The sequence below is a fragment of the Bison bison genome, unplaced genomic scaffold (genome assembly GCF_000754665.1).
Source record: "Bison bison bison isolate TAMUID 2011002044 unplaced genomic scaffold, Bison_UMD1.0 scf7180017864255, whole genome shotgun sequence".
Classification (NCBI taxonomy): Eukaryota; Metazoa; Chordata; class Mammalia; order Artiodactyla; family Bovidae; genus Bison; species Bison bison.
Window position 1 is genome coordinate 437,500 of NW_011494827.1, and position 11,897 is coordinate 449,396.

Genomic DNA, 11,897 nt, shown 5'->3' on the forward strand with positions numbered 1-11,897 from the left:
GCCTCCTCCCTGAGCGTGTGCCTCTGTGTCCCAACGGTCCCCTTTTCGTGACCCAGTCATCCTGGATTAGGGCTCGCTCAAATGACCTCAATTAATGTAATCACACCTGCAAGGACCCCTATTCTAAATAAGGTCACATTCACAAGTACCTGGCTTAGGGGGGCACCATTCAGCCTTGACAGGGGCCCAGCACGAGGGGCTGGCAATGTGCTCTCAAGCCTGAGCACTTACCATCCTCTTGGTAAACCTGTCAAAGCGTGGGGCCTTGTTCCCTGCTTCAGAGGGGAGATGCACCAGGGACCTGCTGTCACGCAGGTGGTGGGTGGCAGAGCCGGGCCCAGTTCTGAGCCAGATGGGGATCTTTCTGGAGAGGCCCATGGTTCTCTTCTCGGTCAGTGGTGACCATGGGGTGGGCACCGTGCCCGAGTAGTGAAATGTGAACTCGAGTTGTGAAATGTGAATCGGAGTAGTGAAATGTGAACCTGTATTGCTGCCTCCACCCTCCCCATAGGGTGCTTCCCAGGTCTGAGCAGGTTCTGGGGCCCAGGAGAGGTTCAGGGTTCACAGAGGTGTTGAGGGGGGTGGAGCGAGATAGCCTATGGGTGTGGGAGGCTTTGCCATGCCCCACGCCTCCTGCTTCCCTTGTAGCTCAGTCAGTAAAGAATCTGCCTGCAATGCAGGAGACACAGGTTCAATCTCTGGGTCGGGAAGATCCCCTGGAGACAGGAATGGCAACCCACTCCAGTATTCTTGCCTGGAGAATCCCATGGACAGAGGAGCCTGGTGGGCTACAGTCCATGGGGTCACAAGAGTTGGACACGACTTAGCGACTGAACCACCACCACAGCTCCTGCTGATTCTCTGGGGATTTATTCCTTTGCCTTCTTCATTGGCTGCTCCAGGGACTGTTGTGTTCTCATTTCTCAGTGCTGTGAGCACCTTGGCCATCGAGCCCAGGTATCCTGGGTGAAAGGTCCAGGCGTCCTCTTTCCTGGGAGGAGAGCCCTTAGGAGGTGCTTCCCCACCGCCCCTCGGAGAAGGGGTTATTTTTACACCTAAACAGATGGGGCGCTGTGAACCAGACTCCATGTGGCTTCCAATCCAAGGGAAAGATTCAGAATGTGTGTCTTTCCAGGACTTAGGATCATCTTATTTTTTTAAAAAAATTGAGATGTAATTGACATGGAGAGAGCATATTTGTTTCAAGTGTGCAACAGACTGATTCAATATTTGTGTGTATTGAGAAATGATCACACTCTAAGTCTAGTTAACATCTGCCACCACACATAGTGACACATTTTTTTTCCTTGTGATGAGAACTTTTAAGAACTCCTGTCTCAGCAACTTTCAGATATGCAACATAGTGTTTTTAACTACAGTCACTGTGCTGTATACCACATCCTCTTGACTTCATTTTGGTTCAGTTCAGTTGCTCAGTCGTGTCCGACTCTTTGTGACCCCATGGACTGCAGCACGCCAGGCTTCCCTGTCCATCACCAACTCCTGTAGCTTTCTCAAACTCATGTCCATCAAGTCGGTGATGCCATCCAACCATCTCATCCTCTGTCATCCCCTTCTCCTCCCATCTTCAATCTTTCCCAGCATCAGGGTCTTTTCCACTGAGTCAGTTCTTCACATCAGGTGGCCAAAGTATTGGAGTTTCAGTTTCAGCATCAGTCCTTCCAATGAATATACAGGACTGATTTCCTTTAGGATTGACTGGTTTAATCTCCTTGCTGTCCAGGGGACTCTCAAGAGTCTTCTCTAACACCAGGGTTCAAAAGCATCAATTCTTTGGTTCTCAGCTTTCTTTATGGTCCAACTCCCACGTTTATACATGACTATTGGAAAAACCATAGCTTTAACTAGACAGACCTTTGTCAGCAAAGTAATGTCTCTTCTTTTTAATATGCTGTCTAGGTTGACTTATTTATCTTTAATTGGCAGTTTGTATCTTTTGACCTCCTTCACCCAGTTCTCCCACCCCAACCCCCTGCCTCTGGCACCACCAGTCTGTTCTCTGTTCTCTGTATCTTTGAGGTCAGTTTTTTTCCTGTTTGTTTTTTAAGATTCCGCACTTAAGTGAGTTCAAAGCACTGTTTGTCTTTCTTGGTTTGACTTATTTCACTTAGCGTAAGGCCCTCAAGGTTTACCCGTGTTGTTGCAGATGGCAAGATTTCCTTCTTTGCATGGCTGAATTATACTCCATTGAATATATACACCACATCTTTATCCATTCACCCATCAATGGACACTTCGGTTGCTTCTGTATCTTGGCCGCTATAAACAATGCAGTAAACGCAGAGGTGCAGATGTCTTTTCAAGCTAGTATCTCCATTTCCCTCAGATAAATACCCAGAAGCAGGATTGCTGGACCATATGGTAGTTCTATTTTTAATTTTTTTGAGGAACCTCCATACTTTTTCCATAATGGCTGCACCAGTTGACATTCCCACTAATAGTGTAGGAGAATTCCCTTTTTCCCATGTCCTTGCCAACCATTATTTCCTGTCTTTTTGAAAATTGCCATTTTAATTGGTGTGCGGTGATATCTCATTGTGGTTTTGATTTGCATTTTCCTGACTAGTGATGTTGAGCACTTTTTCATTTACCTGTTGGCTATCTGTATGTCTTCCTTGGAAAAAGGCCTATTCAGTTCCTCTACCCATTTTTTTTGGATTGTTTGGCTTTTTGCTCTAGACTCATATGAGTTTTTATATATTTTGTACATTAGCCCCTTAACAGATACATGATTTACAAATATTTTCTCCCTTTCAGTAGGTTGCTTTTGATTTTGTTGATGGTTTCCTTTGCTGTACAGAAGCTTTTTAGTTTGATGTTGTCCCACTTGTTTATTTTTGCCTTTGTTGCTTTTGCTTAGTTGCCAAGACCAATGTCAAGGGACTTATCACCTATGTTTTTTTCCTAAGAAAACTCATGTTCAAGTTTTTAATCCATCTTGGGTTAATGTTTGCATATGGTGTTAGGTAGTGGTTGAATTTTATTCTTTTGCTCAAGGCTCTCCAGTTTCCCAAGCACCATTTATTGAAGAGACTTTCCTTCCCCATTTTATATTCTTGGCTCCATTGTCATAAATTAATTGATCATATTTGTGTGGGTTTATTTCTGGGCTCTCTCTGCTGTTCCATTGGTCTGTTTCTGTGCCAATACCATACTGTTTTGATTACCATAACTTTGTAATATTGTTTGAAACCAGGGAGCATGATACCTCCAGCTTTGTTGTTCTTTCTCAAGATTGCTTTATTTATTTGGAGGCTTTTGTGGTTCCATACAAATTTGAGGATTGTTTGTTCCATTTCTGTGAAAAATGGAATTAGAATTGTGATAGGGATTGTATTGAATCTGTAGATTTCTTTGGGTAGTGATAGTATGGACATATTAACAATATTAATTCTTCTAATGCATGAGAACAGAATCTTTCCATTTATTTGTACCTTCAGTTTCTTTTATCAATGTCATTTTTAGTGTATAGACCTTTCACCTCCTTTGTTAAATTTATTCTTGGATATTTTATTCTTGGGGATGCAATTATAAGTGGAATTGTTTTCCTAACTCTTCTGATAGTTCATTTACTAGTGTATAGAAATGCAAAAGATTTTTGTATGTTGATTTTTCATTCTGCAACTTTAATTTGTTGATAACTTCTAACAATTATTTGGTGGAGTCTTTAGGGTTTTCCATAGAAAATTTGTCATCTGCAAATAGCAATAGTTTTACTTCTTCCTTTTTTAATTTGATGCCTGTTTTTTTCTTGCCTAATTGCTCTGGCTAGGATTTGTAATACTGCGTTGAATAAAATTAGCAAGAGTGGGCATCCTTTTCTTGTTACTGATCTTGGAGTTTAAGTTATCAGTGTTTCACTATTTGAGTATGCTATTAGCTTGGGCTTATCATATTTGGCCTTTATTATGTATGTTCCCTCTATACCCACTTTATTGAGAATTTTTATCATGAATACATGTTAAATTTTGTCAAATGCTTTTTATGCATCTATTGGGATGGTCATATAATTTTTATCCTTCACTTGGTTAATGTGATATATCACGTCTGCGGATGTTGAACCATCCTTGCAACCATGGGATGAATCCCACTTGATTGTGCTGTATGTAGTTAATATGTAGTTGAATTCAACGGGGGTGATATTTTATGGAGAACATAGTCTAACAACGCTTGTTAACCTGTTGTGTGACATAGACCTCCTTTTGGAATAATTTCAAGTGCCCCAAAAGAGAATATAAAGGGTCACGGAGGACAGTTACTTTAGATACAGCTCTCCCTACGGACAACCCTGCTGTTCTAGACTGTGGGAAGAGCTGCCCTCACTGCTCCCAGGGGCCGCCAGCAGGTAGCCGGGTCCCAGGCAGGGCAGATTTGGGCGAGCAGTAGCCAGGTGAATGTGAGGAGGGGGGCTCGGGGAAGATCAAGCATTGGGCCTGGGTAGGGGGACTGCGTGTCTGGACTGAGAGCCCAGCTCCGCATCTGCTGGCCGTGGTGACAGCTGCAGCAGCAGTAGCAAATGCCTCCTTCCAGAGCACCCACTGTGTCCGGTTCTGTCCTCTCATCACTGCATTGAGTCAGTCCTCCACGGTCCCACCAGCCCTGGGTGTGCGTCCTCTCGCTGCTATTGGCTGGCAGGAGCCTGGGCCCGGAGGAGCTGGGTGACTTACTCAGGGTCTGGCTGCCTCTCCTGGGCACGGTAGGCAGGCAGGGTTGCCGCTCCTGCTGGAAAGCCCTGCACGTGCTCCATTGCTGCCTCTGCTGACACAAGTCCCAGGGCCACTGCGCTACCTCTTCCCACTTCCTTCATCACCCAGCTCCATGCTCGTCCACCTCCGCTGTCCCGCTAGGCTGCCCTCCTGAACCAGGTGGTCTTGTCCTTGCCTGTGTGTAGCTGCCACCGGGATCCCCGATGGCACCTTTCCTGTGGCTCTTTGGGTCCCGAGGCAGCCGTGGCTCCACCCTGTGTTGGAGATGGGGACTCGTGGCTGGGGCCCGCATGGCCAGTGGCCAGGGTGGCCGTGTGGGGTGAAGGGAGGGAGCAGTGGATCTGGGCCAGGGACCTGGGCATGGCTCCTGGTCACACCTCCTGACCTGACACACAGTGCCTTTGCATGCCGTTTCTGCCCAGGATGCACGCTCACCCTGCCCAGCGGCTCCCGGGCCTCCAGGGCACGCCTTCGAGGCCCAGAGGCAGCATCATTTTGTCTCCCGATCCCTGGACCCTGCAGCAGGGGACGTCTCATCACCCAGCCCAGTCTCCTCAGGGACTGTCATGTGTCCACCTGCAAGACGTTCCTGGGCCCATCCCACGGTCCGGTGCTGGTTGCTTTGCAGATGGTGGGGCAAAAAGTCAAGTCCTGTGCTTATGGGGACCACCCTCTTGGGAGGGGCAGGCTCTCCCTGAACACTCTTGTCCAGGGTGGAGGTGATGGGGGCCCCGGAGGGTCTGCCGTGCTCAGCTGGTCTCAGCTCAGGGGTGGGGTTGGCGTCTGGGACTCAAGGGCATCTGTGAGACAGCTGATTAGCCAGTGACTGATGCGTCACCAGGGTGACTGGCAGTGTCAGAAGGGCAGCCGCACCCACAGCTCCATGGCGTGTCTGGCGTCCCTGAGGCCCAGTCATAGGTGTACCCCAGGCTGTATACACTGGGCCCAGAATACAACAAGTGGCCAGTTTACAAAGAAGGTGATACGTGGATGTGATAAAAAATGAAGATGGTACAGAAATTGTCCAGTGTGGGGAGACTGTGCGACCTTCATCCCCAGAGGCCTCCTGGGTCTGTGTTCTGCGCCTCCTTCCAGACACAGTGCCTGTGTGCCCTGGCGTGGGCTCATGTGTGTGCATCTGTGTATACATGTCTGTGTGTGTCTGTGTCTGTCCATGTCTATGTGCATGTTACTGTGTGTGTGCTCATGTCTGTGTATATGTTACTCTGTGTGTATGTCCGTGTCTATGTGTATGTTACTGTGTATGTCCATGTCTGTGTGTATGTTGCTGTATGTGTACGTGTCTGTGTATGTTACTGTGTGTGTGTCTGTGTTACTGTGTGTGTTTATGTGTCTGTGTGTTTGTTACTGTGTGTATGTCCGTGTCTGTGTGTATGTGTCTATGTGTATGTTACTGTGTGTGTGTCTGTGTTACTGTGTGTGTGTGTGTGTATGTGTCTGTGTGTACGTGTCTATGTGTATGTTACTGTGTGTGTGTCTGTGTGTTACTGTGTGTATGTGTGTGTGTTTGTTACTGTGTGTGTATGTGTTTGTGGGCTTCCCTAGTAAAGAGTCCACGTGCAACGCAGGAGATCCTGGTTTGATTCCTGGGTCAGGAAGATCCCCTGGAGAAGGGATGGGCTACCCACTCCAATTTTCTTGGGCTTCCCTGGTGGCTCAGACAGTAAAGAATCCACCTGCAATGCGGGAGACCCGGGTCTGATCCCTGGGTCAGGAAGATCCCCTGGAGGAGGGCATGGCAACCCACTCCAGTATTCTTGCCTGGAGGATCCCATGGACAGAGGAGCCTGGTGGGCTGCAGTCATGGGGTCGCAAAGAGTTGGTCACCACTGAGAGACTAAGCACAGCACGTGTGTGTTTATTACTGTGTGTGTGTATATCTGTGTGTATGTGTCTGTATGTATGTTTCTGTGTGTTTGTATCTATGTGTATCTGTTTGTATGTTTCTCTGTGTGTATCTGTGTATGTGTCTGTATGTATGTTTCTCTGTGTGTATGTATCTGTGTATGTGTCTGTATGTTTCTCTATGTATGTGTGTTACTGTGTATGTGTCTGTATGTTTGTGTGTATCTCTGTGTATGTGTATGCATGTGTCTGTGTGTTTCTCTGTGTATCTCCGTGTGTCTGTATGTTTCTCTGTGTGTATGTATCTGTGTATGTGTCTGTATGTGTCTCTGTGTATGTATGTATGTTACTGTGTATGTGTCTGTATGTTTCTCTGTGTATCTCTGTGTACGTGTATGTATGTTTCTGTATGTTTCTATGTGTGTCTGTATGTTTCTCTGTGTGTATGTATCTGTGTATTTGTCTGTATGTTTCTCTGTGTATCTCTGTGTACGTGTATGTATGTTTCTGTGTGTCTGTATGTTTCTATGTGTGTCTGTATGTTTCTCTGTGTGTCTGTGTGTATATGTATGTTTCTGTGTGTGTCTCTGTGCGTGCATGTTTCCACGTGCATCTGTGTGTGTGTTACGGTGTGCGCACACACCACCTCATCAGTTGCCCTAATCCCCCGCCCTCTGCCGCCCACAGGTGTCCGTGCTGGTCCTCTTTGCCCTGGCCTTCCTCACCTGTGTCGTCTTCCTGGTCGTCTACAAGGTGTACAAGTATGACCGCGCCTGCCCTGACGGCTTCGTCCTCAAGGTAAGCCCCCAGCCCCTGGGGCCCCCAGTGCTTTTGTACCTTACCCCCCTGCTTGACTCACGGCTCCCAAGGGATGGGCCTAGAGTGGTGGGAGCTCCCGGTGGGGGCCCTGCGGGCAGGGCAGGGGTGCAGTGGGGATGTGGGGTGAGTCCCCTGCCTGGCAGGCCCAGTGCAGCCCCTGGGGGTGTGGTGAGGAAGTGGAGGTCCCGGGAGAGGGAGACCTGCACTGCCACGCAGGGGTCGGGAGCCCAGCCCCGAGAATGGGCGTCCCTGGTCTGCCCGCCGCAAAACACGGCTGGACTCTCTCTGGACGGATGATGCTCGCTTTGCTGAGCCGTGTGACTCCTCTTTCCGCAGAGGCTGCACGGAGAAGCAGATGCGGGGGACTGCAGGACTAAAGGGAGAAGAACAAGGGCGGGGCTGGGGTGAGGGGACACGCAGGAGGTGGTGACGCACACGGGCCAAGGGCTTGCTCCTGAGTCCCCCACAGTCATATCTGGGCCCCGTTTGGTTCTGAACTTCCTGGAGCCAGTATGAGGAGGAAGACCCTGTGGGTTCCAGGACTTGGTGCTGCTGGAATGAGGCAGGACCCGGTACTGAGCAGGAGCTGACCCAGCCTGGTCGCCGCTGTCACTGGGCGCCTGCGCTTTGGCCGATGCTAATGTGAGGGCCGTGGGGCCCTCGTATGGGCTCCTCCTCTCGCAGCTCCAGAGCTCCTAACATTCTGTGCCCATCACGTGGGAGGTCTGTGAGGGCGCCTTGCAGGCCCCTGGGGAAGGACTCCGGGCTGGCGGAAGCCCGCCTGCCCCTTCTACCAGCCCCTGTGCGCACTCTGGTGGGGCCCAGGCTGGAGGAGTTGATGGTCTGTTTGGAGGCTCAGAAGATGCTGGGGTTTAAAGGAGGTGGATCCAGAGGGCTGGGAGCCAGCAGGGCAGAGCCAGGTGGGTTGGTGGGGTGATAGGCAGCTCCCAGGTACCTGCTGGCTGGTCCATACATGGCCCACCTGGTGGGGGAGCCAGCCGTGGCTAGACTGGAGTGTCGGCCAGAGACCCCCGGGGGACGGGGGAAGTGATGGGACAGTCATTTGGGTGGCTGTGGAGGCTGTGGGTTGGAAGGGAGTGACAGGGGGCCAGTGAGATGACCCAGGAGGCTAGTAGAGGGGAGCAGGGGAGAGATGGGGGTCTGGACAGGTCGGGGTTCTGAGGATGGAGCAGGAGTGACTCTGGGAGGCAGGGGTGGCAGGGCAGGAGGGGAGGACCCAGGGGTCACGGAGGAGCCAGGGTGACACGGGAACTGTGCCCTGATGGAACCTGGGTGTGCGGAGCATGACTTCCTGGGGACCAGAGCCCTCATCCAGGTGGACTGCTCATGCATACCTGAGGCCACAGCCTGCCTCGGGGCTTCCTTCTGGCTCATTCTCTGTGACCCCGAGTGCAGAGGAGGGCGGGTCCGAGCTGTCTTCTCCATCTTGCATGGCCAGGTTTTGCTAGATTTGCTGGTCCAGGTGGGGTCAGGGAGATGAGGGCCAGTCCTTGGGCTCACCGCACCGCTGGATGGGGCAAGCGTGTGCCTGTTTAATAGACTCTGTAGGTTGATGCTGGGCTCAGCCAGCCTTGGGGATTTAGAGCCCCAGGGAGGTTGTTCTGGATCTTCGTCCGCTGGGACTTGGCAGTCTCCCCTGGCATCTGAGGGGCGGTGTCTTTCCTGGAGAAGGGGAGCCTGGAGGGCCGGGGAGCTGCTGACCTGTTTCCGCTGCCCTCAGGCTACGGCCGGAGCAAGGAAGGTGTGAGTGTGTCTCCTTCCTCCCTTTCTGCGTGTTCGTGCATGTGATCAAATGTCGCTACCCGGCAGTTTACAGGGGCTTTTACCCCAGATCTTTGATGCTCCCAGAAACCCTGTGGGGTAGATGTCATTAGACCCCATGATACCAACAGGAAATTGAGCTCAGACACGTCCGTGGTGCCCAAGGTTAGGCCCTGCCCTTCATTCATTACTCAGTGCGTATGAAGGGCCCCCTCCTGTGTGCGTGGTGGGGTGCTGGGCGTGCTGCGGGGCAGACAGGCAGTGCTGGGTGCCTGCCCTTGAGCTCCCGTTCTAGCAGCAAGCCAGCAGACAGATGCCCAGACAATGTGTGTGCTGCCAAGAGTTAGGAAACAAGGAATACAGGGTGACTGAGTGTCTGTGGCCACCTCTTCCAGGAAGACCACAGGGCTTGTCCGGCAGGGATCTAAATGAGAAGGGGGCATTGGTGTGGACCAGCTGTGGGCAGTGCTTGTGCTGGGGGGACAGAGTGGCCTGGGCCCCCGAGGGAAGGGCTGATGGGCACAGGTGCCCAACTTCTAGGATGCGTGGAGGGGCGGGGACCAGCCCCTTGCTGAGGCTGGCCCCAAACTGAGGAGTGTCACAGGAGATCTCAAAGGGCAGACGTGCGCTGCAGAGGACACTAGGTCTCTAGCTTTTTTTTTAAATCATGAAGTCACTGTGCGAGCACTATAGAAAGGTCTTAAACATAATGGGAACCGCCCCAGACCCCCTTGAGGTCTTTACGCTTGGGCGTTCCTTGTACACTTCCTCTTGGGGAGCCTCCATGTGAGCTTTAATAGCTGACCAGGGCTGTTGGGACACTTTTCCTGGACTCCCTCACCCATCTGGTTGTCGTTTGATGTTTAGAGGCTCTGTGACCTCCCTGCGCTCACCCCTGACATGTGGCTCTTTTAGGGTCTTTCTGGCTCAAGAGGGCAAGGTCACAGCTTCCTGAGAGCCCTGGCCCCATCCCACTCCCACGTGGCTCCCACACGCCCCCCGGGGTCTTGCCCGCCACTGGCTCGCCCCTCCCCACCCCTGCAGTGCCTCCAGAGCATCCCTGTCTTGCCACCTTGCTGTGTCGGCAGCAGCAGGACCGTCTTGTTTTCTTTGGCCTGGGCACCTGGAGAAGCGGGAATACCCTGTCCTGTCTGGAGGCCCGTCTCAGCCTGGAACAAAGTCACTCGCTGCCCAGCAGGTGCTGGTGGCTTCAGAAGGTCGTGCCAGACCCTGTGCTGGTGGCGTGGACAGAGTGGAGGTGAGGTGGCAGTGCAGAGGGGCGGAGGGTGGCTGCTGGCTCTCTGGATGGGGGCCAGTTCACCTGCAGGGCTGGCCTGGGAGTGAACAAAAGGTTCAATCCTGCAAAGTGTCCCTGCTCCCCTATGCCCAGGTGTAGCTAGAGGTCAGGACACTGGTGAGAGGTCAGGACATCAGAATCTGCCTGCAATGTAGGAGACCCAGGTTCGATCCTTGGGTTGGGAAGGTCCCCTGGAGGAGGGCATGGCAACCCACTCCAGTATGCTCATCTGGAGAACCCCATGGACAGAGGAGCATGTACAGTCCATGGAGTTGCAGAGAGTCAGACACGACTGAGCAACTAATACACACAGTGAGCACAGCTGTTCTGGTAAACTTTTGTGGCTTCCCTGAAATATCAATAACCTCAGATATGCAGATGACACCACCCTTATGGCAGAAAGTGAAGAGGAACTAAAAAGCCTCTTGATGAAAGTGAAAGAGGAGAGTGAAAAAGTTGGCTTAAAGCTCAACATTCAGAAAACGAAGATCATGGCATCTGGTCCCATCACTTCATGGGAAATAGATGGGGAAACAGTGGAAACAGTGTCAGACTTTATTTTTTTGGGCTCCAAAATCACTGCAGATGGTGACTGCAGCCATGAAATTAAAAGACATTTACTCCTTGGAAGGAAAGTTATGACCAACCTAGATAGCATATTGAAAAGCAGAGATATTACTTTGCCAACAAAGGTCTGTCTAGTCAAGGCTATGGTTTTTCCAGTGGTCATGTACGGATGTGAGAGTTGGACTGTGAAGAAAGCTGAGCACCGAAGAATTGATGCTTTTGAACTGTGGTGTTGCAGAAGACTCTTGAGAGTCCCTTGGACTGCAAGGAGATCCAACCAGTCCATCCTAAAGGAGATCAGTCCTGGGTGTTCATTGAAAGGACTGATGCTGAAATCGAAACTCCAGTACTTTGGCCACCTCATGCGAAGAGTTGACTCATTGGAAAAGATCCTGATGCTGGGAGGGATTGGGGGCAGGAGGAGAAGGAGATGACAGAGGATGAGATGGCTGGATGGCATCACCGACTCGATGAACATGAGTTTGAGTGAACTCCAGGAGCTGGTGATGGACAGGGAGGCCTGGTGTGCTGTGATTCATGGGGTCGCAAAGAGTCGGACACGACTGAGCAACTGAACTGAACTGATAACTCAGTTGGTCTAGAATCTGCCTGCAATGTAGGAGACCCCAGTTCGATCCCTGGGTTGGGAAGATCCCCTAGAGAAGAGATAGGCTACCCACTCCAGTATTCCTGGGCTTCCCTTGTGGCTCAGCTGGCAAAGAATCTGCCTGCAATGTGGGAGATTTGGGTTCAATCCCTGGGTTGCGAAGATCCCCTGGAGAAGGGAAAGGCTACCCACTCCACTATTCTGGCCTGGAGAATTCCATGGACCATATAGT

At 51.1% G+C, this 11,897-nt stretch overlaps 1 protein-coding gene across 1 annotated transcript in view; it reads left to right on the forward strand.

Moving 5' to 3' along the window:
- LOC104994277 (neuron-specific protein family member 1) overlaps positions 1–11,897 on the forward strand; it is a 33,464-nt gene that overhangs the window by 16,159 nt on the left and 5,408 nt on the right. Inside the window, exon 4 of the mRNA XM_010847784.1 lies at positions 7,281–7,391. Coding sequence (XP_010846086.1) covers positions 7,281–7,391 — 111 coding nt within the window. The remainder of the gene's footprint in view (positions 1–7,280; positions 7,392–11,897) is intronic.